The 24,935-nt window shown below is 48.6% G+C and overlaps 1 protein-coding gene across 3 annotated transcripts in view; it reads left to right on the top strand.

Moving 5' to 3' along the window:
* SLC8A1 (solute carrier family 8 member A1) overlaps positions 1 to 24,935 on the top strand; it is a 115,198-nt gene that overhangs the window by 6,143 nt on the left and 84,120 nt on the right. For all 3 annotated transcript variants that reach the window (XM_054514442.1, XM_036381234.2, XM_036381233.2), the window contains exon 2: positions 3,817 to 5,652. In XM_054514442.1, coding sequence (XP_054370417.1) covers positions 3,824 to 5,652 — 1,829 coding nt within the window. In that variant the 5' untranslated portion in view covers positions 3,817 to 3,823. The remainder of the gene's footprint in view (positions 1 to 3,816; positions 5,653 to 24,935) is intronic.

Genomic DNA, 24,935 nt, shown 5'->3' on the forward strand with positions numbered 1-24,935 from the left:
GTGGGCAGCAGTGCCCTCCTGGTGTTTGACAGCATCAAGGGGTGGAAGAAAGGCTGGACTGACAACCCTTGGCCAGAGCTCCATCTAAGCTGAGCTTGTTCTGGAGCCTCTCCCAGGCTTTCCTCCCTGACTGTGCAGAAACACCTGCTGGCACCCCTGTGGAGCTTGTCTGGAAAGGGAAAGGGGCTCAGGAGAATCCAGGCTGGGCTCTGTCTCTCCTGGTTAGTTTTGGCTGTCCCTGAGAGCTCTCCAGCAGCACCAGGACAGTTCCCCTGCTGCAGTGGTAAAAAGGGCTCAGGGTGCTGTCCCTGGGTGTCAGGTGGTGCTTGCGGGCAGGGCAGTGCTGGGATTTTTCACCACACGTGTATGGCCAGCACCCAGCCTGAGGGCAGCCTGAGCCCCTGCCCTGTGCTGCCCTGATCCCTCTGTCCCCAGAGGCTCTGGGACAGTGCCACCAAGGCCATGAACACCGGGGCAGGCAGGGTTTGCCAGGACTGCCAGCCTGGCACTGTGCATCAGCTGCTGCACACGCTGTTATTGCTGATGGCCAGGATGGGAAATGCAATTGAGACCTTAATGAAAAGCTAACAAAGTTGGGTTTGGAGGGAGGGCTGCTATTCAGGTGGCCTTGCTTCCCTTTGCAGCATGTTGGAAATGATTTTTCTGGGAATATTCCTACACTATGCCACAGTGTGCTGACTGTGAGCTGAGACTGTAGGCAAATGCAGAGCAAGAGGGTCTCTGGGGACCAAGCTGTTTATTTTGGATTGTACAAATAAAGAAATGCTGATGATTTAATAGCAGGTGCTTCTCAGAGATATTTTGAGTGCCAGGCTCTGGTTGCATGTGTGTAACTAGCATGTTGTGGCCAAGCATTTTCTAGCCCTTCATAATTCCTGAGCCTCATTGTGAATTGGTTTAAGTAGGAAAGCTGGTCATGATGTATGAACCTCGCTTGATGACTACACCACAAAATGCTGGAGGAAGTACAGCAGAGTTGGGGGAGGCTGCTGCTGCTGCCCAAAGGATGCACATTGGCATGCCTGGTGGATGTCTCTTCCAAAGTTCCAGCCATTTCTTATCCCTCTCCAGAAAAGCTCCACATTTCTTACCTCTTGACATCTGAGGGAAAAATATTATTTGTACATGGAGTGCTAGTTGGGAATGCCAGAAATACGGATTGCTCAGATGCAAGCCTCTAGGCCTTTTTTCCTCCTGTTTAAAGTAGTATGGGACTTGATTTCAAACAAACAAACAAACAAAATAAACAAACCAGAACAAAACCCAGCTTACATTACAATGTTTGAAAGGGGAAACACATGATAAATAAAGTTTAAATTACTTATTAATTTGATTTCGTGGGTGTCTTTTTTTTCCTGAATGAGACTTCCAGTATCCAAATCCTTTTAAGACTGGAGAGTTGGTCCAAAGTGTGATGGGACTCTCCTATTCTTCATGACCTAAATCAGTGACCCAAAGCATAATATTTTTTCTAGAACCATCTGTTTTCTCTTCTTGCCAAGGGGATTTCACAATGCCTGATTGCTCTGAATAATTGTACATGTGCAGGGATATGACTTGCCACAGGGAGAAAAATTAACTGAACAAGGACAGGTGGATGTTCTTGAGTTTTCTGAAGAAACTACTACCCTTTAGAAGGAGAGGGTGAAGAACCATGCAACTGAGTAATATTTTATGCCTACCACGACTTTTTTTAAGCCTACATATTTAAAAAGGAAACAAAACTACACTTAGAAGCTATCTGGGATTAACAGAGTAGGTACCAAGTCAGCCTGTGTTTGACAGGCCCTTTATCAAATGTCTCCATGACTTGGTTTGGAGCAGTGTGAAACACAGGAGTACAGATGTTGGGTGACTAATTCATGCTTCAGCTAAATTTCAATGACCATGAATGCACATCTGTTTCAGCTTAGCCATCCACTGAAGGGTGTGCAACAAGGTGCTCCTCTTTGCAAACATCATGCTTGCATTTTTTTCACTTTGGGCTTGTAAGCAGTGGTCACAGCTCACATTTGGGAAAGCAGAAGATACCCAGGCACTATGATCAGGGGGGCAATGAGTCTGGTAGTAAGAGCTTTTTTGTGGCATTAGCAAGATTCCTAATGCAAACGACTTTATTTTAAATCTGGCTTCCTGCAAGAGACTTGCTTTTTCTTGTTCAATTCATCTGTTCTTATCACCCAGCTTTCTGATTTGCTCACTTCCTCCACTATGTATCTTTTTATTTTCTTAATTGCAATACCAGGGAGTGGGGGGTTGGAGGCAGACCAACAGTTCCTGGTGAGAAAATGCCATTTATATGAAACTGTCTTGGTAAATTCTCAGTATTACCTTCCCAGACCAATAACAGTGCTACAGCATCAATAAATAAAAGCAAACGGAGGAGAGGGCTTTGATCCACCATTACAGTGTCTCTTTGTGGAGCAGATCCCATACTGTGGTGTGGGATGGTACTCCTTGATTCCTCCAGCCAGTTGTTCCCTTGCACACAGCTCTGTCCCTGCATGATGTGCCCCTGCCCTAACGAGGAGTTAAAACCTTTCATGGCTGAGCTTTGTTGGTTTTTTCTTTCAGGGGTTTGGGGTTTTTCTGAGGAAAATCAGCTCAGCTTTTTGTATTTCCCAATGCAGTCGAGGTATTGACGTGCTCATTTTCCTCTCTTCATTGAAACATTTTTAAGTACCATCTGATTAAATTAACTTGGATTGGAGAAGCGTGATATAGCAAAGGCTCTCCTTGAGGAGAAAATACAGCTTTAATAACTAGGGATCTAGCTTTATTGGCTAGTAAATTTGAGAATGTAACACTGAGCATGCCCAGGCTTTTTTTTTTTTTTTTTTTTTTTTTCACTGAGCATCTCTTTGTACTTAAAGGCATCTGTTCTGTCGGTTTATGCACTGTTAACTAACTGCAAACCTCTTTTACAGCTCCTCTACATTGCTGGAAAATCCTGAGGCAGGACAAAGGCAAGAACGGCTGTCATGCCTGATGACTGATGTTGTAAATGGAGTGAGAAAGGCCCTTGAAGGGGAAGCCGTCAAAGCTGACCTAGTGGGAAAAGAGCGTAGGGACACGTTTCCTCTAGAAGCATGCCAAGAGAGCCGGGCTTCGATGCATATGCGGCTCTTTCCAGTTTTGGGAAGGTGCAAAGTGATGCACTGTAGAAGGAATGGCTCCAAAATCATTAATTACAGGCTGCCCTTCTGGTGCACCTTATGACCAAGTTACTGTTAAGAGTAAGGTTTTGCCAGGGCTCAAGCTCACTTTGTGCAGATTTCCAGTGTGGAGTAGATGCTTGGGAGGACTGTGAGCAAGAAAAGACTGTGAAATACATACCTTACAGTGATTAAAAAAGTATAAAAATACTTTTTAAGCATGATGAGGAGATAGTAGATTTCCCTGTCCTCTCCTGCTCTTACCCTGAATTCCAGTGAAGTGAGTGCACTGTAATTTTGAAATGGGAAACACTTCTGCCAGCTGTGAAGCAGAACGATGGGCTTTAATTAGATTAGAGTAACAAGAAAATGCAATTGAACAAATAGGTTTTCAACAAAGAGAAAGAAACATCATGGTAGCTAAAGGGGGTAGGTGCTAGCTCGCTGGTGCCATCTGAATCCATCCTGGTTCAGATGACTGAACTAGAGGATTTCTACAGGGAAAACATCACCAATCATAACAAAATGGGCTCATCTGCTGCATCTTCTTGAGTAACAGGATAACTTGATCCTATCTTCAGAGAGGAAAATCTGTTATCTCTGGTTGGCCTCACTTAATCTTTGCTTTTTGCCTCTTCAGGTTGAGGATGTTCAGGACCCGTCTGGTGGAAGCGGCCATGTCACGAGTAACTCCCGCACACGCCTCCTCAGGGAGCTTCCCTCTGCTGAGCCTTGTCCTGGTGCTGCTCCTCCATGCAGAGGGCACACGTGCGGAGAGCCCCAGTGAACTGCCCGCCAACGACACCGAGGAGTGTGCTGGCTCCTACATCTGTAAGAAGGGAGTGATTTTACCAATATGGGAACCCCAGGACCCCTCGTTTGGGGACAAAATTGCTCGGGCAACGGTGTATTTTGTAGCCATGGTGTACATGTTCCTGGGAGTGTCCATCATAGCCGACCGCTTCATGTCCTCCATCGAAGTCATTACGTCCCAAGAGCGGGAAATAACCATCAAGAAGCCCAACGGCGAGACCAGCAAAACCACCGTGAGGATCTGGAACGAGACTGTTTCCAACCTCACACTGATGGCCTTGGGCTCGTCTGCTCCGGAGATCCTCCTGTCTGTCATCGAGGTGTGCGGCCATGGCTTCACGGCGGGGGACCTGGGGCCGAGCACGATCGTGGGGAGTGCTGCCTTCAACATGTTTGTCATCATTGCAATCTGTGTGTACGTGGTGCCAGATGGAGAGATAAGGAAGATCAAGCACTTGCGAGTGTTTTTTGTTACAGCGGCCTGGAGCATCTTTGCCTACACTTGGCTTTACATTATTTTATCTGTGTCTTCTCCTGGGATTGTGGAGGTTTGGGAAGGCTTGCTCACCTTCTTCTTCTTCCCCATCTGTGTGGTGTTTGCCTGGATAGCTGACAGGAGGCTTTTATTTTACAAGTACGTCTACAAGAAATACCGAGCTGGCAAGCAGAGAGGCATGATCATTGAGCATGAGGGTGACCGGCCCTCCTCCAAGGCCGACATTGAGATGGACGGAAAGGTTGCTAATTCTCACGTGGAGAACTTTTTGGATGGGACACTGGTGTTGGAGGTGGATGAGAAAGACCAGGATGACGAGGAAGCCAGGAGGGAAATGGCTCGGATCCTGAAGGAGCTGAAACAAAAGCACCCAGACAAGGAAATTGAGCAGCTCATAGAGTTGGCCAACTACCAGGTCCTGAGCCAGCAGCAGAAGAGCAGGGCCTTCTACCGCATCCAGGCCACCCGGCTCATGACCGGCGCTGGCAACATCCTGAAGAGACACGCCGCAGACCAGGCCCGCAAGGCTGTCAGCATGCACGAGGTCAACAGCGAGGTGACCGAAAACGATCCCGTCAGCAAGCTCTACTTCGAGCAGGGCACCTACCAGTGCTTGGAGAACTGCGGCACCGTGGCCCTGACCATCGTCCGCCGGGGAGGAGACCTGACCAACACGGTGTACGTTGACTTCCGGACAGAGGACGGCACGGCCAACGCCGGCTCTGACTACGAGTTCACTGAGGGGACGGTGGTCTTCAAGCCTGGAGAGACCCAGAAGGAAATCCGCGTTGGCATCATCGACGACGACATATTTGAGGAGGATGAGAACTTCCTGGTCCATCTCAGCAACGTCCGTGTGAGCACCGAGGCCTCAGATGAGGGCGTTCTTGAGGCCAGCCGTGTCTCAACACTCGCCTGCTTGGGATCACCGTCTACTGCCACCGTCACCATTTTTGATGATGACCACGCCGGCATCTTCACCTTCGAGGAGCCAGTAACACACATCAGTGAAAGTGTAGGAACCATGGAAGTGAAAGTGTTGCGAACCTCTGGAGCACGAGGAAATGTTATTGTGCCCTACAAAACCATTGAAGGCACGGCCAAAGGTGGAGGAGAGGACTTTGAAGACACCTGCGGGGAGCTGGAGTTCCAGAATGATGAGATAGTGTAAGTCAAGGTTTTATTTGTTTCTTACAGTCCCTGTTTCTCCTGAAATAAAATGCACTTATCTCCCAGAGCTGCACTGGAGGTGTTTGGGTGCCAGTGCATTGCAATAAGCCATGAATGGCCTCAGGTGCTGTGGGGAGCCTGAAACACTGCTGTGTCCCTGCTTTGCCAGCAGACTGGAGAGTGATGCCTGGTCAGGGGCACTGCAGCCCTCCAGCAGCAGGGAGGTGGAGCTGATTGGGAGCTGTAGCCATGCACTGAGCAGATCTCTACAGCCTCTGCTGCAGCTTCTACAGCTCTGCAGTAGAGCAGAGAACAAACCCCACCCAGGCATGAGGGCCTGAACTGCAAAGGGCTTGAACTGAGTGTGTGAATTGTGGTACCTGCTTCCTGTTTCCTGTTGAGGCTCAGATCATCCAGTACTGGGTCTCAGCTGTCCTACTGATGCTCTGCTCAGGGCTTTGGTGAAGGTTGCTTCACCTCTTCCTGTTCTAAAGAGTGCAGGCCTGGGTCATTCTCCAATATGCGTCTTGAAAAAATGCTGTCATGCAGGGAAGCCTCATGGTAAGGATGTAACTGCAGCCACATTCAGCTGCTTGCAAGTAAAAAAGGAGGCTGAAAGCTGTTGGAGGCTGCTCTTGAGTGTTGCTATTTGGATGGTGGGGAAATTATTAGTGCTGTAGCCTTATTACAATATGTGGAGAGCATAAATTTGCTCAATAAATCACAGTAGAAAACATCTATCCTTGGGTATGTCATGAAGACATTTCCTTGCCCAGCTGGTGCTCTGGAAGGAGTAAGGTTTGGGAGCTGTGTTTTTCCAGTCTGAGGCTCTTCCTACAGTGAATTCTGTGTTTGCAGACAACAGGGACTAAGTTCTGTAGCACAAAAACACTGTGTAGAACTGAAAGAAGTAACTGGTAAAGGGCACTGCTGTGTAAAGGGAGAGCGAAATTTTGGCTTGGGTGTTATTTATTGTGCTGCTGGTCTCCCAGGAGCTGAAACAAACCATGGTGTGTGCCCAGAGTGGTCCTTGTGTTCTGTCTGTCACCTGTGTCTGCTGTGTCTGCAGAGGGAGAATGAAACTTCTTCATAAAACTTCTTGAAGTAGATGGCAGGGGGGAAAAGGTGATTTGTAGTTCTCAGGCAGAATTTATACCAGTTGGGATTTTGACTTCCCAGGAAAAACTGAGCAAAAAGTTCACAGCTCTACCATGTTGTAGCTCTGGAGGCTGCAACAGACATGCTGCTCACACAAGGGTCGAGAGCACATGGCTCCTGACTCCTGAATGATAAATGTAGTAGAGAGGAATGCATTTATTTGAATTTTTTTTATCATTTTGGGAGAAGCAGGGAGTTGTCTGCAAAGATCCAATGAACTAGGCTATAAGGATATCTCCCAAAGGCTCTTTGCTTTTTATCCAGGTCACTCAGCACTACCAAAACTGGGCTAGTGGCAGTTAGCCTTTGCCATTTGTTCCCAGCTCCCATGGGATGTGACATGTTTACATGGCAGGCCAAACACACGGCCACAGGCTCTGTAACAGTGCTCAGAGAGGCTTGGAATATGCCTTGCCTTGGATCCAGCACTGTGGCCAGGATCTCTGTGCTGTCCTTCATCCAAGACCTGTGTCTGTGCTGCCCCTTGGTGCTTGGGCTGTGATGAGGCAAGGTGCTCTTCCCAGTACTGCTATGCCTGGTGTGGCCTTCCCTCCTCTGAGCTGTTCACTGCTGACTTTTGCCAACAGCCCAGTAACCAAGGGGTGTGCTGGAAGCCAGCTGACCACATCCTGTGGGATCTGTGCTGGTGTGCCCTCACCAGGGCTGCAAGCCTCCTCCTTCCTCTTCTTACCAGCTGCCAGAATGTGCACAGCCAGCAAGAAGCAGGGGAAAGGAGCTTTCTCAGAAACCCAAGCCTGCCACTGTATCTCTTATTGTCTTTAAACTGTCCCTCCCAGGAATCACAGTGAGTGACGGCACCTCAGAAGTGTAAGGAGGTGGTGACTGCAGGGACAGATGTTGACCAAGGGGCTCTCTCCATTCAGGTGGGAGAGGACACTGGCAGAATGAAACCAATGGTACATATTCCAATCTATCCATGGGCTCAAAGGCAGTATTAATCTAAAGCTCAGCTATTAATCTAAAACTCAGCTGCCACAGTCCATGCTCAGGTGCTGGGTGGTACAATCTCACTGGCAGATTTCCTGCCAGGTCCATGTTTTGCCTGGACACGAGTTTAGGACAACACAGAGGCAGAGGGTTCCTGATGCTGAGCTGCTGCTTAGAGGCATGCTCCCCTGGAAGAATTTGCTCCAATAAATATATACTAGCACAATATGTGGATTATGGAGCTAAAGACTTTTTGCTCTGTCATCGCTTGATAGTGCTGTACTTCAGTTAAGCCATGGTTAAATGGAATGGTGCAATTCCCTAGCATACTGGATTCAATAAAGTTTTAAAATTCTGGGTTTTCTCATGCTTTGATGGCCAACAGATGTCTTTGCTGCCCTTTCTAAAGGTCTTTAGTGCCTCTTCAGTTCTGCCATTCAAGTCTGAATGAATCAGCTTGATAAAAGTAAGATGTGTTTTTCTGGGGCAGTAATAACAAAGGTAGGGCAGTACAGGGAGACATGAAGATGAAAGAAAAGCATGCACAAGCCTCTATTAGTAGAGGGCTGGCTTGCTGGTAAGTCCCAGTAAAATTAGAAAGCGCTGGGAGGGCCCTGATCTTCTGGAGACCTTCCTCTGGTTCCCAAAAGGCCTAATTATGTAACATGTTGTTTGTTTGCAGTGTCCAGAGAGACTTTCCCATTTTGCAATCTGTTGATGTCCCCCCTTCCCAGAATACACAAAATAGCAGTTTAACTGCTGAAGCCATGCTGCTCCTGTGCATTTAATCAAACATCTCATTCTGATGCTACCAAAAAAAGATGTGTAGTGGAGAAGATGTTGGTCCTCCTGTGGAACATTTCAACCCAGCACTGCCTCTTGGAGTGGTGCTTTTCTGCTCCTTGTTCCTGGAGCACAGCTTGTGTGTTCAATGGATGCATGTTAGGTTAAATAAACAGCTTTTAGATGGGGTTTGCATGGCCCATTGTTCCAAGCTTCGTGGAAAAAGGTGTCTGGCTGGGGTCTGAGCAAGGTCACTCTCAGTGATGCTGCACAGGTACCTGGGGCTCTGAGATATCAGTGTGAGTGCTGTGATTTAAAGTGTAAGAGAGCCTTTCCTCTGAGCCCAGCCTCAACAAGGTGGCTCCAGCCTTGTCTTGCACCTCCATTAATGATTGAAGCTTTCTGCAGGAGAACATGGGGAAGATGTGCACTTGTAGCCCTTCCTGCCCCCCCAGCTACTACAGCTATTGTGATCATAGAAGAGGTCACTGGTTCATCCAGGCAGTGTATTTTTATCTGCTGACTGAATGCTAAATAATTCAAAAGAAGTCCAGCTTCCTATATTAGAGAAGGAAGCAAGCTTTCCCTCAGCTGATATCCCATCAGCTCTTCTCCTTTCTGTCTCAGCATCAGGAGGAGCACTTCTTCCAGATGTGACTGCAAAGCCCTTTGAAAGCAGCGTGTTCTTTCATGTTCAAAAAACACCATTTTTCTAGGGATAACATTGTAACTAGAGATCTGTTACAATCTGCACTCCAGATGTCTGTACACACACCCCAAAAGAAAAGATTTTACTGCATTAACGTCAGTGAAGAAGATGGTACATATGGACAACCAATTAAACTCATATTTCACCTATGCACTCACACCTGTAAATGCCTGGAAAATCTTATGTCAAATGGTCTTGCTGTTCATAATATGCAGTTTAGTTGTTTTCATAAAACATGTCTGCTGCAGATTTAGGAAATGACACTCTTTGCCCACTGAATTTTACTTGTCCAAGTCAGTTTTGGCATTTCTCTGGAAGCATAAATTTAGGAGCTGAATACTAAAAGAGACACAAACCATCAGTTACATTCTCTGATTTTTTTTGGGAAAGTGTCCTCCGAAACCACATAGGCTCCTTCCCAAGAGCCCTTTAAAAATGTCAGTGTCAATAAATAGAGATGGTGGCAGGAGGGAACCAAGGGGTACTGCTTTTTTAAGTGCCCCTTTTCTTTTCTTCTCCAAAAAGAAGTTGGGTCAGGAATTTCTAAAGAAACAGCAAAAATAATATCCTGACTCAGCCCTGGAACCCCTCTATATCAGTTTTTCATCTGTGGCTTGCAGCTTCAGAGGAAAAAAGTAAAGCCTCCAGCATGAGCAGCCCTGCAGTAGGATGCAGTTGAAGAGCAGGATGTCTTCTGATGTGGCAGAGAGAATGCTGTGAACCAGGCTGGAAGGGAAGCAAAGAAACATTCCCTTTTTCAGGTTTCACTGTTGAGCACATTCTCTTCCTCTTTGTGGTCCCACTCTGTTCCTCTGGGCCAATGTGCATCCCCTGACTCCACAGGCCCAGCTTGCACAGGGTTAATGTCTGGCAGCACACTGTGAGATATCAAAGGAGACCAAACAAAGATTAAACTCTTGCTTGGCCTGCTTCCAGGGCCCAGCATGGGCTTTGCAGAGTATTCTCCCCTCACCACTGGAAGTCTTGCCTGGCCCAGTGGGATTTGCAGGCAGTACAGACATGGCCAGCTGGATCTAGGGCTTGGATCCTTGGTCCAGTGGGATTTGCAGGCAGTACAGATATGGCCAGCTTGGATCCTTGGCAGAAGCACCCAGTTTTCCTTGCCCATCCAGTACGGATCCCTCTTGGGGAGCTGGCCCCGGCCGAGGCCCACAGCAGGGGTGTTGCACCACACTGGGACATGGATGGGGCCTGCTTCCCTTTTGAGGAGGAGAAGTTCTCTGGGCCTGAAATGCATAATTTCTTTGGTTCCTGAAGACCAAAAGCTGGTTGTTGCCTCTTCAGAGGGGAAGATACAGCTCTAACAGGGTCAACTGTCTTTTCTTTTTCTCCTCTTTGTTCAAACAATGTTTAGTCTTTCCTGAAGACTCTTAAAATATTGGTCTTAATATCTCCCAGGCATGGGCATCTCTCTTAAAGTGCTGTGCTCCTGCCTCAGCTGCATGGTCAACCACATCGCTGTTAGGAGACAGCAAGGGAATAAGGCCATGTGATGTCCACAGACCTTCCCCTTTGTGCTGTGCCCAGGACATGGCAGGTGCTGAAAAACTCATTCCCAAGTGCCCCATCAGGTCTCAGGCCCCTGAAGGGCAAACTCACAGCTGTGTCTCTGAGTGTCCCATGACTTCATTTCCTCACCAGGGTGAAGCCACTGCGGGCACTCCTGTGGCACTCATCATGGTAGTGTGGGACAATTCCTGCCCCTGGCTCCCTCAGGGAGGGTACAGAGCACGGGATGCAGACTGTGCTGTTTGCCCAAATAAGTCAGGAAATCCAGGAACTTGATTGCATGATGTCCCCTGTGGAGGGGATTAGGCAGTGAAGTCATGTTATTGGACAAAGCAAGTTGCGCCAGCACATCACTGGGGGTGAGTGGCTGGGGGAGAAGGGTGAGGACAGGAGTTAGCTGAGGAACTGACACAGTTTTTGTCCTTGGAAAAACAATGTTTCCTTATTTGTAATGAACTGTTGTTGGCAATTTACTGCTGCCAGCTGCATCTCTGTGGTTGATTAAGGGAGCTTGGATCTTAAATATGTAATAACTCCCTGAAAGCCATTGAGAGGTAGTTATTAGCTTCATCAGGGCCTGTGCACACATCCGCCGCGCTCCCTTATGAAAAGGCTACCTATTAAATGCATTGTAGTGATTCACAAAATGTGGGATCTAGTCTTGTTTTAAGAAGTTAAAACAACAGCCCTAGCAAAGCTTGTTGGCACAGGAAAGTTATCTCAGAGTGAAGCATTGCTCCACAGCTCCCTGATGGGGAGACAAGAATAGGAGGTAGGAGGAGTCCTATTCCTTTTTGCAGACCCTTCTCTCCCTGGCCTGTGTTTGAGCACCACTGGGAGCAGCATTGGCACCAGCAGGTTTTTACAAGAGAACAGGCATCTCTCCCTCTCCCAGCTGTGCAAACAAAATCCATGGCTGTGGCAAGCCCTTGAGCAGGGAGAGGTAATTCATTGTTGCACAGGATCCCAATGGAACTGGAGTTCAAGTTGGGCATTTGCCTTGGGAGTAGACTTCTTTGCTGTGACACTTTGCCCTTGGGTTTGAACTCAGAGGATGGCACTCGGTATTCTTCCAGCAGCAGGGCTGAATCCGTGGGCTCAAAATGAGAGTGACAGGACAAAAAGCAGACAGCTGACCACAGCCAGCATCCAAGCATCTGTACAGATAGGCAGAGAAACATCTGCTGCCATCCAAAGCCAAACAGAGAGGAGAAGCTGGACCTGGCAGAGTGAGTCAGAAGCAGCCCCTCCTCAGAAGGAGAGGCTGAGCCTGGAGGCAGCATCCCGCATGCTGCAGGCAAGTGAGTGTGATCAGCCAGCTCTCTGCTCTCAGGGGGATGTGATGCTGCCCTGCCCTTGCCAGACCCAGTCTTCCATGTCTGGAGCTGGTTTCTGTGTGTCTCCACTGACTCTGCTCACACCAGGGACAAAATCATGTGTCCACTAGCAAGGACATGCACATCACTGCCATGCAAGGGGAAAGTCACCTATCCTATCCCTTGTGTCTGCTCCTTCCCCTGTTCTCCAGCACCATAGGGGAACTGTTTTAGCTTAACCTTCACAGTCTGGTCTTGCTGACCCACCTGTGTTTTCCCAATACTCTTGGATGAGGAGCTTTGGTTAGCAACGTCTCACAGCCACAGTGTTTGCCATGGTGTGTGCATGGCCTCGCTGCACTGGTACTATGGGGTATGTGTTCCTCTTTGCAGTCCTGAGCATGGCTGGAGTTAGGGTCAGTCCTCTCCAAGTCATAAATGCCACTTAGCCTGAGGACATCTTGGGAGATATCAAAAACTCTACTAATAAAGTTTCTGACAATGACATTAGAAGCACTGTGCTGGTTTCCAAGAATGGCAGTGCTGGATCCTGCGTGACAACAAACAGTAACAACATTCTCTGTTTTAAAAATATCTTAGTGTAAGAGAGAAAATATTCCCATTGCTGTGTAAGTAAGAGGGTGACCAGCATGAGCCTCCTCTGCCCAGTCCCTATATGGTTCCATTTCCATAATGTCTGGACTGCTTCCTACACAATCAAAGTAACAATCAAATGTGTCTGGCAGTGAGAAACAAAGCAATAACAAAGAATGGGGGGCATGGCTGGATCCCTGTCAGCTGGGTGCTGGAAGGAGAGAGATGGAACTGATGACATATTCCTGCCCCCTCAGAGCAAAGTATTTTCCAGGGAAAGGTCCCCTGAGTGCAGATGGCTGGGTGCAGGGATAGGGCACAAGTGAGTGGAGTCCAGTGCAGAGACACTACCTTTGGAGTTTTTCAAGCAATGGTTTAAATTCTATGGCATTGTTATCAGGAACCTTCTTTTGAGGGCTTGAGTGATTTCTCTGGTTATTTGCTCCCATTAAAACACTGATGTGTGCTTGTCACACACTGTGCTATTTTGGGGCCATGCAATATGGCTCTAATTCAACCACAAGCCCAGTACACCCTGCAGGAGACCCTTGTCCCAAGGGCTAGATGCACTGTCACCAGGTGGCAAAGCTGTTGTCTCGCTGGCTGGGACATAGGAAGGACATGAAGGCAAAAAGGGATTGATTTGCTCAGAGTTCTTTTCCAAACTTGGTTGCTTCCTTCCTTTGAGATGTGCTTGTGTGCTCCTGGTTTAATTTGTCAGTACACGTGATCCTAAAGAACAAAATAGTTACGCGTGGGTTTTTGCAAACAATTTGGAGTAGAAAACTATGGATCCATGAGCACTCAGCAGCCCTCAAAACTGCCAAGCAGGCTCTCAGCATCCCCCTGCCTGGCCCTCTCCCTGGTGCTTGCCCTCCCATCTCTGTACTGCTCATGTGGCCATGGCTGTGCCACCCTCTGCCCCCAAACCTCCCCCGTGCATCCTGAGCAGCAGCCTTGTGACAGATGCCTTATTCTGGCATGCCTTGGGATCAGGGCAGGCAGCAGATGAGTTCTTCTGGCATGCCTTAGGACCAGGGCAGGCAGCACTCCTGTCTGGAGCCTGTGGACACTGTGCTCCCAGGAGCTGTGTGTCTGTCCTTGGCCACAGCCACGCTCGGCCCTCGGCAGTGCCACTGTGCTCACGCTGCACAGCCCTCACTGAAATTCACAGCCCTGTCACAGCGTGTAAGGCAGGAAAAAAGCCAGTTCTGCAGGGAGTCTGGAATGAATTGAGCTGCAGAGAGCAAGGGAGAGACGCCCTGGTTTCATTGAGAAGAGGAGGATTGATCTGAAACAAAACCTGTTACTTTGGCTCAGGCAGGTAGGGAGCAGGTTTTACCTGCACAGGAGCCAAGTGCTCGCTTGGTTCAGTAGATTTCCATTCACACTTTAGGTTTGGTTATTGAAATTTATCTTCCTCCTCAGTGACTGGGTATGTTACAGGACCAAGGGGAATAAGATATCACCCCTACACAGGGCAAAAATAATGTAAACATAGTCTGTATCAATGCCCCAGGCATATATCATCCTGGGAATAAGGAGGGAAGTGTAGCACGAGATTTACCTGACTCATGAGCTCTCTGGTGACCTGGAACTCAGAAAGACTCCTACAAAAATCTGAAAATGGGTCAGTTTAGTAGGGAGGATTGTAACAGAAAAGTGTGGGAGGGTTGGGTCAGAATCAGGCAGAGCATGAACTGGACAAGAATTAGATGGGAAGGAGATATTGTGGACATTCATGCCTTAGCAATGCAGTGGGAAAAGGAGAAGGGAGCTGAACAACAGCTTCTGCCAAGAAGCAGGCCCCTCTGTGATGTCTGTGATCATGAGGCCTGAGGTGTAGGACAGAGATGACACAGCATGCCCTGTCCCCAGAACAGGAGGCACAGGGAATTCTGGCCTCGTGCTGTAAGGGGAGTGCATGGGGGGCTCTTAGCAGTCCCTCTGGAAGGTTTCCTGGCCAATAGGTGACATGTGCAGGCAGGCTCAGAAGCTGCCTTCAAAAGCAGCTCAGCCAGATTAGGTCTGCTTTTGTACCTAAAAGAGCCTAGAATAAATCAACACGTTATTTGTAAGTACCTCAAAGATAACAAGGAGATGAATAACAGCCAGCATATATTTGTCAAGAACAAATCTTATCAAGCCAACCTAATTTCCTTTTATGCCAGCCTTTTGGGTAAAGGAGAAGCAGTGTTGTCATATCACTGAGCTTCAGAAGGGCTTTTAATGTTGTCTTGTTTAGCACTGTCATAAGCAAGCCCTGGCTAAATGGGCCACTGGGGTGAAGGGGGCTAATCTGTCTGGAAAGAGAAATGTGTCACTGGAGGGGGGTGAAAAGGTGTTCAGTAGGTGCTTGTCTTGAAATTGAGCTTGTTGGGCATGGGAAAGAGAAAATTGGTGTTTTAGCTTGCAGATAGAATAGTTTGAAAGTGTTATCAGAGGTAGGATGGGGCTTTACAGAGATGTGAATTAGCCTGAACAGAAGCAAGACACTGTAAAGTGCTTGTGTAAGAGCAGTCATAAACACAAATTCAAGTGGGAGGGGAACAACTAAGTCAGGAGGTGCCATTATGACCTGCCAGCCAAATCTGAGCTCAGAACACTGTGCTCTTGCAATGAATGAGACAGATTATATATCCTGAAGATATTCAAGAGGAGGGTAACCATCCTTGTGGCTCTCTCCTGGGGGAGTGGGTGGCCTCTATCAACAGCAGAAGACAGCTTAGAAGGCACTGCCCAAAAACTGACTGAAGGTATCAGGTGTATTGTCTCTTTCAATACACCTTGGGTCAGATGAGGCCTTGGGAACTCCTTCTCTCCTCTTGCTATGTGCTAGCCAGGCAAAAGTGCTCCTCGTGTGAGCTGCACTTCAGTCAGGTGGCCCCTTATCCAGCAGGATCTTCTGCCATGAACCTGTGATGGGATAACATGCAAAGCAACCTACAGATGGAGCAGAAAGACCACATGCACACATGGCACAGCTTCCCTGTGGCCACCCATTCTGAGCTCCTTGCTCTCAAGGGACACCTGGGGCAGGGGCAGTGTCACTGTCTGTCTCCTTTGCTAATAATTAGATGCAATCCAAGGTTCCCTGCAGGAGAGCCCTGTCCCCGTGGGGGAAAAAGCAAGGCTGCACACATTAAGGAAGCTAATTAGAGGAGAAGAGAGCATTGGTACTGAAACCCCAACAGTAAACTTTGAAATCTAGATAAGGGAGCAGTATTTAATTATATACAATTAAAGCACTGTATCTCAGCCCCCTGAGAACCGGCACTCCTGGAAAGCCCTCCCAAAGGTGCTAATGAACAGATCTGAAGGCAGAGGTAGGCTAGGGGCTATGCTTATCAGACTTTACCTGGGAAACACACCTAAAGAGAAGAACTAACTAGGAAAATTCCCTTGGACCACCACCTCTTTATTGCTGCACCATGTCCCTCCTCTCCTAGAGCAGGTAATGGGAACCCAGGTCTTGGGAACAGAAAGGGAGATTGCTCTGCTCTTACATGCAGCTGAGCAAGGCCATTGCAGGCACCTACCTAAGGAAAGGCAGACCTGAGAATGCAGGGGAAGTCAGAGAGGGTTGTAAATACTTGGTCTGAGAAACAACCTTTGTGCCCTTTTCTCCCATTGTGCAGGAGAAAAATCTCCTGCCCCTGTGCCTGCCAGCCAGGGGTATCCTAGAATCTCCAGGGAGCACCATGCCAGTGTTCCCCTTTGCTCCACAAATCCTGCAAAGTTATCTAGGTTATTTTCCTACAAGTTCCCTTCAGCCACTAAAGCAACCACTTCCCCTCCCTGCTCCTTTGCTGCATCCCATATACAGTCCCTGACTTCTGATCCTTTCACCTGTCCTCTTCAAGCCAGGAGGGCAGTTTGCTTCCCCTGCAGAGTGCCTGCCTTGTGCTCAAACATTCCCTGTCAGCTGAGCCAGCTGAGCCAGCTGAAAGCTCCATGGACTGCAGCAGCAGCTCTCATCCCATGGCTGCTGCTGGGTGTTAATGCAGAATCATGACGAGGGAAAGCTTGGATGGATTCATGTCATCTGACAGATTAGAACTGCAGAACCAGCCTCAAGTTATCCAAAATTCTTCTTCCTCAGCAACTTCAAACCCTTAAGGAAGGCTTTTAGTTCAGCCTTGGCTGCCGAATGAAGTGGTTCCTGTTTTAATTTGTAAATATAAAGTGCCAGAGGGCTTCTGCCTTCTGAAGGCAGCAGCTTTGAAAAGCACAGGTGAAAGCCTAGGGCTCCTTTTCCTGCATCCTTGACGCCTGTTCTTGTTGAGGAGCACACCTAGTGCAGGTCTCTTGTTGTGCAGCTGCAGTGGGAGCTGCACGTTGTGCCTGGGGTGGGGGAAAGAACTGGAACTTCAGGCAAGGGGCCGTGACCTGGCACCAACCCTTTGTCTGACAAAGGGGACAGGGACCTGCAGCACTGCCTGGGGGTGGCCAGTCCCCTGGAGACTCTACAGAACCCAAATAAACAAGCAGAAGACCCCAAACAGATATCAAGTGTAAGGGGCATAAAGAGCACGAGGGGAATGGGGGCACAGACCGTAGGGGTGCAGAAGCCCAGGGATCCCTTCACTGACCCTGGAGGCATCAGCTCAGGCTGTTACTGTGTGACTGCACCTCGATTAAATGAAAAGAACCAGACATCTGCAGGAAACCTGGGACTGAGACAGTGAGAGAATCTGACAGTGTGAGTGGGGTGTGGGGTGGGAACCAAGCTGGGTTCACTGGAGCCTCCTGCTGCCAAGGGGCTTTGGTCCCAGCAGGGGAAGCCTTGGGTGCTGCACTTGTGACTCCCAGAGTGGCTCCTGAATGGTCACACAGCAGAGATTCCTTAACAATCTCTTGCCTGGCCTTTGCCCCCACATTCTGCCCATGAAGAGCCTTGCTCTTTCAATGTGCAAAGCCCATGAGTCACATCTGTGATGTTGTCACAAACAGCCTCCTTCCCTGGTGATACAGCTGCTTAAAATGTTACAAGACCCAAAAGTGATGCCTGTGCCATTGAGGCTCATTTTATTTGTCTGAGCCTTTCTGGTGATGTTTTCCTCTGCTGTGCCAAGAGCTAAAAACCTCAGGGCATCCTTCACTCATTGTGTTTTAGGTGAAAATTGAATTTGTTGTTGAATCCCAGGGCTCCAAGAGCTGTGGTCATAAGAAAAATGCTGACTAATATCTAGTGTGCCCTGTCTGGTCCTTGGTGTGCCAGGGAAGAAGCTGCCATGCTTTGGGAGAAGAATTGCTCTTAATTGCCAGTCCTCTAGAGCTGGAAGGAAAGGTGGAAGGCTTAAGTTGCTTCTCAGTTCAAGCATTCCTGCATTAGTATGAATGAGCATGTTGGTGTCTTGCAAATACACAAACAGATTTCCACAAAACACTTGCTAATGAGGCAAACCAGCAGTCTGTCCTTTCAGTGATTTGTGGGGAGTCAGTAAAAGACTCAACCTGGGGAGCTCATTACCCTGCTGAAGGAGTGCATTTTGAGGGGAGATGCTGGGAAGCTGTTAGCTGCCAGCTGTGAGGCAGGGCCAGAGGCTTGGCAGTGCTGGGAGGAAGCCTGGGAGAGGAGATGGCCTTTGCCTTTGTGGGCACAGGCACAGGGCTAGCTCACAATGAGAATAATTTCTCTTTCTGTGGTTGTGGGGCACAAGAGGGGCTGATTTCCTCCCCCAGTCACTGTAATCTCAGGGCCAGGCACACTGATACTGTGCTGGGGTTTCTGGTGTGAAATGGAGAAAAGCAGAGTCAGCGCCAGCAACAAGGGAGAGCCACAGCAACCTGCTTAACCACACACATGGTATAAACCAGAGGCCTTCTGGAAAACACAGCCACACTCCCAGGGCTTGAAAAACCGGCACTTAATCCTATAAATCCTATATATCAGAGGGAGTGTGGCACTGCTCAGCCACTGCTCTGCCTCATGGGCACAGTTCATTTGTCACCTGCAGCTGCTGCACAGTTCAGCCAGCTAATCCACAGCACTGCCTTTCCTCTGGTGTGAGTAGATGGGCTCAGGCAGCAGCTGCAGCCATTTGCACCCAAAAGGGATGCAAATACCTCAAGGTGCACGTGTACCTGAGGGCTGCACCTGCCCATGCCTCAGCAATTAGGGAAGTGAAAGGATAACGGGGGAAATGCATCTGTGGGGATGAGGTGGGCTGAGGTAAAATATGAATAACTGGAAAAGGAGTGAAAGGAAAAAGTGAAAGAGGAGCCAAAATCACAATGGTTTTTATGAATGCCTCCTCTTAGCTGCTGCTGAGCACTTGAGAGCTGCAAAGTGCTTGGTTCCCCTCAGAACCCCCTGTCCCATCAAACCTTAGAGCAAGGTTGTGCTGCTCAGGTTGGCAACAGGTACTTTGAAAAAGCTGTCAAGTGTCACGTTCAGTGTGTTTGCAGGGAGAACCCTGGCTTGGCACTAGGCATCAAAGGTAAAAGCAATGAGGAAAAGAGAGTACTTCTAGCCTTGCCAAGAAAAATCACTTGTCTGGGAAAGGAAGAACTAAATTGATCTGAATTTTCCTGCTATTCATCAGCGTTTTGGTGCCAACGCAGTGCATGTAAGAGAGGAAAGAAAAAGGATAAGATGAAGAGCTCCATATTTAATATTGTGTTAATCTCTTCCCTCCCAGCTAGAGCAGAGGTTTAAAATACCTTTCCTGTACGTGAAGGAAAATGTACTGATCTGTGTGTTATTGTTTAGGGAAGGAAGATTTACCTTTTGGGAAATCTGCAACCTGAATAACCCAATTTGGAAGTCTAAAGAAATTAATTGACATTTGGGGTGGTCAGATTTTTTTTTTTTAGTTATTTCTTGCTTCACAGAAGATTCATTTTGCATTTTGACCCAAACTTTCCTCTATTGACTTGGGAAACTGAAGCAGGGGGGTTACATTTCAGGCCAAGTGTTTTGGGAAACCCTGCTAACAGCAACTGTGACAGAAGGTGAAGCAACAACACTTCAGCACCTCAGCCTCTCTGTGAAAGCCCATACATTGGGAAGGTATAGATTGTCAGGCAGCTTGTGCAACAGCTCTTTGCAAGTAAGGATTTACTTCTAGCACCCCAGTTATGTGGTGGGAAATCCTGCAGAGGAGCAGGTGGAAGTGGCAAAGCCACGTGCCAGTTTTGGACCTGGAACTCAACATGACAGTGACCTCCCCCAACCCCCTCGGGGAGTGGGGAGCAGTGCCTGCCCTCCAGCCCTGCCTGGGTGCAGGCACTTTGATTTGTGGCATAAGTTTTATTCATTTATTTCTTTCTGAGCTTAGGCTCATGGACTAATTAGAGGAGAACTGGTGAGCTCAGCTAACGCATTTGAACACTGGTAGCTTTAGGCTTGCATTTGGGTCATTAAAAATGAAGTAAAATGATGTTCTCTTTGCACCAGCTATTGTGAGCAGGGGCCTTGGTTTGGCAGCAGTTATCTCCCCAACACCACTGCACTAATGACTGCCAGCACAGAAAGAGCAGCATGTCATTAACGCAACAGGGTGGTGGGAATCTGCTGCAGGCAAAGCAGGATCTGGGACAGAGCAGTTTATGTCACACCTGTAACAAAGCTGGCACCAGCAGGCTGAGTTTAAACCCTTAGGAGGCTGGAAGGTACCATAAGGGGAAGCCCTTCCCTCGGGGCCATGCTCCCAGGGGTGTGGGCACGCTGCAGGGGGAGGGAAGTGGGTCTGCTGGGGGCCTCTTCTGCCTGCTGGTGAGTCCAAGCAGCCTGGGTGACCTTGGTATTTGAGCAAGGCTTTCTTCATTGTTCTGTGGGATGTCTCTGCTGGCTGCAGGCTGGTTTTGGTTGAGATGGAGGCCATCAGTTTATAACATAAAAGGCTGTGGAGAAAGGCTTCATCTCAAATTTGTCTAAAGTGCAAATGCAACATAGCTACATACGCCAAAGCAGCTGGGGATGGCCTCTGAAGATAATTTGGCTTACCTCCCTGTGGGACAGAGGTTGTATATGTTTGTTGGTTGTCATTCCTACAACAGCAGAAACTGAGGAAATGTTAGATTGAGGATTTCCCCCACAAGTACCTTGCTGCATTTTCTCCCCTCAGGGAAATTTAGGAAAATTGGAAACTCCACAGAAGCACACCTGATTTTCATTTAAAAAGCTGGAGGAGGAGAAACCATATAGATTTAGAGGTGTTGTTTGCTTGTATTTTAGAGTAAACACCTGGTATGAAAGAAAATGTCTTTTTTGCCTACTTCTGTCCCTGATGACAGAAACCTGCATTGCAACACTAAGGATGAGTGACCTGCAGAGATTTACAATGCTGGGAGGGCCCTGGGCCGTTGTCCTGCTGTGGAGATGCAGTCACATTGCTCCAGGTTCCATTGAGAGGGAGGTGGAGGTTTGCTTGCGTGCTGTGACAGTGGAAATGGCTCACATTTCTTGAGCTGCAGAACAAAATTACCTTCAATTTCTTCCTCAGTCGCTCTGTGCCTTGTAGCAATGCTCTCCAGCGGTGGTTGCAATGCAGGCATAAATAAAATTTGGCATGCACTGGGACTACACATACCTGGAGCCATAACTTAATGAGTTAAATCAGAGCTTTTATTATCTAATTTCTCATTGTCATCCAGTTTCTTGCATCTCTGTAGATAATTGACATGGAGAATAGTTCTTGCCTTCTGGAAACTGGCTGCCTTTTGAAATGCTCCCATCAGAGATGCTTTTTTCAGGCTTGTACTTCTTTCTTCTCATTATCCTGTTAATAGGTCTGACTGGGCCAAGAGGAGGAAGGGGAATGTACTGGCAGGGTGCACGGTGTGCCTTTGCCTTGGGGATGTGGGCACTGGGGCCTGGGGAGCAGCCTCTGCCAGGTGAAGGGAGGATAATTCCCCTTTCTGCCAGAAGAGCTGTAAGGGTGGCTGCAGCCTTGTGAAGGGAAGCCAGCTGAGCTCCAACTGGGGCTGAAAATGCCTCGGAGCAGGAGGGCTAATCCCCTGGCCACTGCTCCTGTTGGGAGGCTCCATGGCCGCTCTTTTGGCAAAGGAGCTCTTCTGAAATCTCAAAAATCCCAGCTGCAAAGGCAATGCATCTCTGAAGTCTAGAGGAGTATAAAAGACTGCAGAGTTTTCCCCAGTAGCTAAACCCCTGGGTTATATCTGTTGAGATTGCCAAGAGAAGATCCAACAAATATTTGTACCAGATTTCTACCGAGGACGCTGCATATTCACATGAAAGAGTGGAGACGGCTGCTCCTGCAGCTGGGGAGAGTGAGCCTGCATGCAAATATCACTGTGCTCTTTTGGGGACAGCTCCTTTTCCTTTCCAGCCTTGTGCTTGGGCATATCTGGCAGATGTCTCCAAAAAATGGCCTTTCTTTCAGATTTGTCCCTGTGCAGTGTTTGGAGCAGCACGTGTTGGGCTGTGGCACGAAAGGCAGGGGGAGCAGTGTGCACTGGGGACAGAGGTGGCCAGGCTTCCCAGGCATGTGGAGTGAAGGTTGGCAGCAAAGGGGCTCTCACATAAGGCAGCAGGCATCAAGGTCACTCCTCACTACACCTAATCCTCCTCTGAGGCTGGAAAACCCCTTCTTCCCACAGAGACCTCTTGGCTTTCATCAGAGAGCCCCTGTTTCAAGCTCTTATCTCTGTCCTGCCATTCCAGCTTCCTCTGCTCAACTTCTGTGTGATGATCCCAGGGTTAGGAGTCTTGTGCTCTGCCTCATCCTGCCTTACAATGTGCTGTGCCTACCCAGGCAGGTGAAATGCTGCTCTCCTGGCTTGGCCTTGCAGGCTCCCTGCAGAGAGGACTGGTGTCTGTCAGGCCCAGTCCTCAGAGGTCACAAATGAGCTGTATTTTCCTGGGATAGAATTCAGGATACCCCGGTGCCCTCGGGTGCCCCGGGCCGCAGTGGGATGTGCGGTGGTGCATGTGCGTCCAGCCTGGTGCTGCCTGCAGGATGAGCTTCTGCTGGGAATGCACCAGCACTGCTTGGATGAGCCCAATAGTGCCCTCTGATGCAGCCCACACAATAAAAACTAGCACAAATAACAACTACCAGCACACCCCCCCTGCTGGGGAGGGTTCTGTTTCAAAGTGTAGCTCTCAAGCCTGCATATCCTTATTTGCAGTCACTGCAGAGAGGTTTGCTGTATCCAGGGGTTGTTTCCACCCTGGGAACTCACCCTTTGCTGTGTCACAGCTGGCTGGTGTTACTGCTGCTTTGGCACTGAGACAGACCAAAATATGGTTGGTTGGTCGGTGGTTTCATGATCACACCCTGTGAGATGCAGCATGAGTTACAGAAGGAGAAACAAAGAAGGGTTGGTATTGAAATAGAAGTGGTTCTCATGGTTTTGACACCCCATATGGCAGGGACATATGCAGAAATGGATTTGCTGCTGTTTGCTTAATAACAATAAGCAGGTTGAGACAGTATGTTAGATCTCAGAAAGGAAACGTGACTTTTTGGTTCTAATCTCTGCTTTTTAATTGAGATGTTCACTGCTGTTTTCTTGAAATTCAGCTGCGAGTAGTGGGAAGGCATTCAACTGCAATGAAAAGGAAAGGCTGCCCCAGGGGCACATGCCTGTCAGAATGCTCTATGAGATGTCCAGTGCAGAGGCTGATGTCTTGATGAGGACCAAGCGTTGTGAGCTCCAGCTCAAGGCTTAGACATGTTGGCAAACTCACTTGACTGGTTTGAGATTAACATTATGGGTGAGCTGTTACAAGCCTGCATGCAGCAGGCTGAGAGCAGGAATGCCAGCTCCTTGCTTTTGAGCACGGTGCCATCTCTGTGCTGGAACAACAGTGTCTAGGCAAGAAAAAGCTTTTAATATCACAGGGTCAGAGCTGTTGATTCTTCAGGGGCCACGAACCTGATCCTCCCCCTGTAAGAAAAGCCTGCAGTGCTGTTTTTCAGGCCTGTCTGGTTTTGAACATACATCATAGAACCATAGAATCATAGAATTATTTACTTTGGAAGGGACCTTAAAGATCACCTCAGTCCTACTCTCCTGCTGTGGGCAGGGTCTCCTACCACTAGAGCAGGTAGCTCAGAGCCCCATCCAGCCTGGCCTTGAACACTTCCAGGGATGGGCAGCCACAGCTTCCCTGGGCAACCTGTCCCTGTCAGCAAATGCTTAGGAAAAAGCAGAGGAGGGCAAAGTGGAAATGCCTCAATCCCACCCACGCTCCAGGGTGGAAAGAAGGACTTTGTGCTCTGCACCAGGGGGGACACAATGTGAGTAAAGCCCTGCAGTTCATTTTCTGCTGGTGCAGAAGGAGGTGTGGTGGGAGTTCTTAAAAAAAACCCCAAAAGTGTAAAATGTGGACTTTTGCTATCAGAAGAACTCCTTCAAAAAGGATAAGTCATAAACACTAGTAAAGTCTGAAGCAATGCGTTTCAATGCCTTGTGATTTTCTTGGTCCCTTTCCATGCAGGAGTTGGTTTTCTCGTTTTTTGCCAGCCTGAATACCAGAAAGCACCATTCCTCTGTTCCTGTGTCTTGTAGAACGCCCTGCCTCTGCCTGGCAGTGCTTTCCTGCAGGAGTGCAGGGGGTCACCCCATAACTTTTGCTTTTTAATTCCCAGCTGCTGTCACAGGCACACGAGGCCGGGGGACGTCTCAGCATTCAGAGAATGCTGCGCCCTGCCGTACACGTGGCTGTGAGTGTGACATGCTGAGACATCCCTGGGAGAGCAGAGCTCTTAATGCAACAGCGTGACAATCATACTTCAAAGCTAATTGACGAAACGGGCTTGCTAATTTTACAGAGGTTAATGGATCTTCTTGGAGCCCTGTGTGTGAGCAGTGCTGGGGACTTAGCATCTTTTTCTCCCCCATGGAGTTCTTTGACCATATATAGCCAAGGTATCAACTTACAGGCCTGGGATTTCAGCTTTCTGTTTAGATTTCAGATGAAAGGCTGCAGTTGGAAGTGATTGTTATAAATATTTCCTGCTATCTGGTAGCAGGCTGACTTCAGCCCCTTCTAAGGAATTTGCCATAATTATCCTTTACCAAACTGCAGTGAAACCACCGCTGCTGGCGGAGGCCGGTGACTGGAGCACGTCCTCCTGCTGCCCCAGGAGGATGGATGGAGGGACACCATGAACCAGAGAGCTCACTGGGGGCTGGACTGCTGGCTGAGGGGCTCACCAGGACTGCTTGTGCAGCCCTCACCCTGCCTGGCTGCTTTCTCCTTGCTGGCCAGAGTGACCAGGGCTGGGCTGGTTTACAGGAGCTGGGGCTTGAGAGGCATCCTGAGG

The sequence above is a fragment of the Molothrus ater genome, chromosome 3, assembly GCF_012460135.2.
Source record: "Molothrus ater isolate BHLD 08-10-18 breed brown headed cowbird chromosome 3, BPBGC_Mater_1.1, whole genome shotgun sequence".
Taxonomy (NCBI): domain Eukaryota; kingdom Metazoa; phylum Chordata; class Aves; order Passeriformes; family Icteridae; genus Molothrus; species Molothrus ater.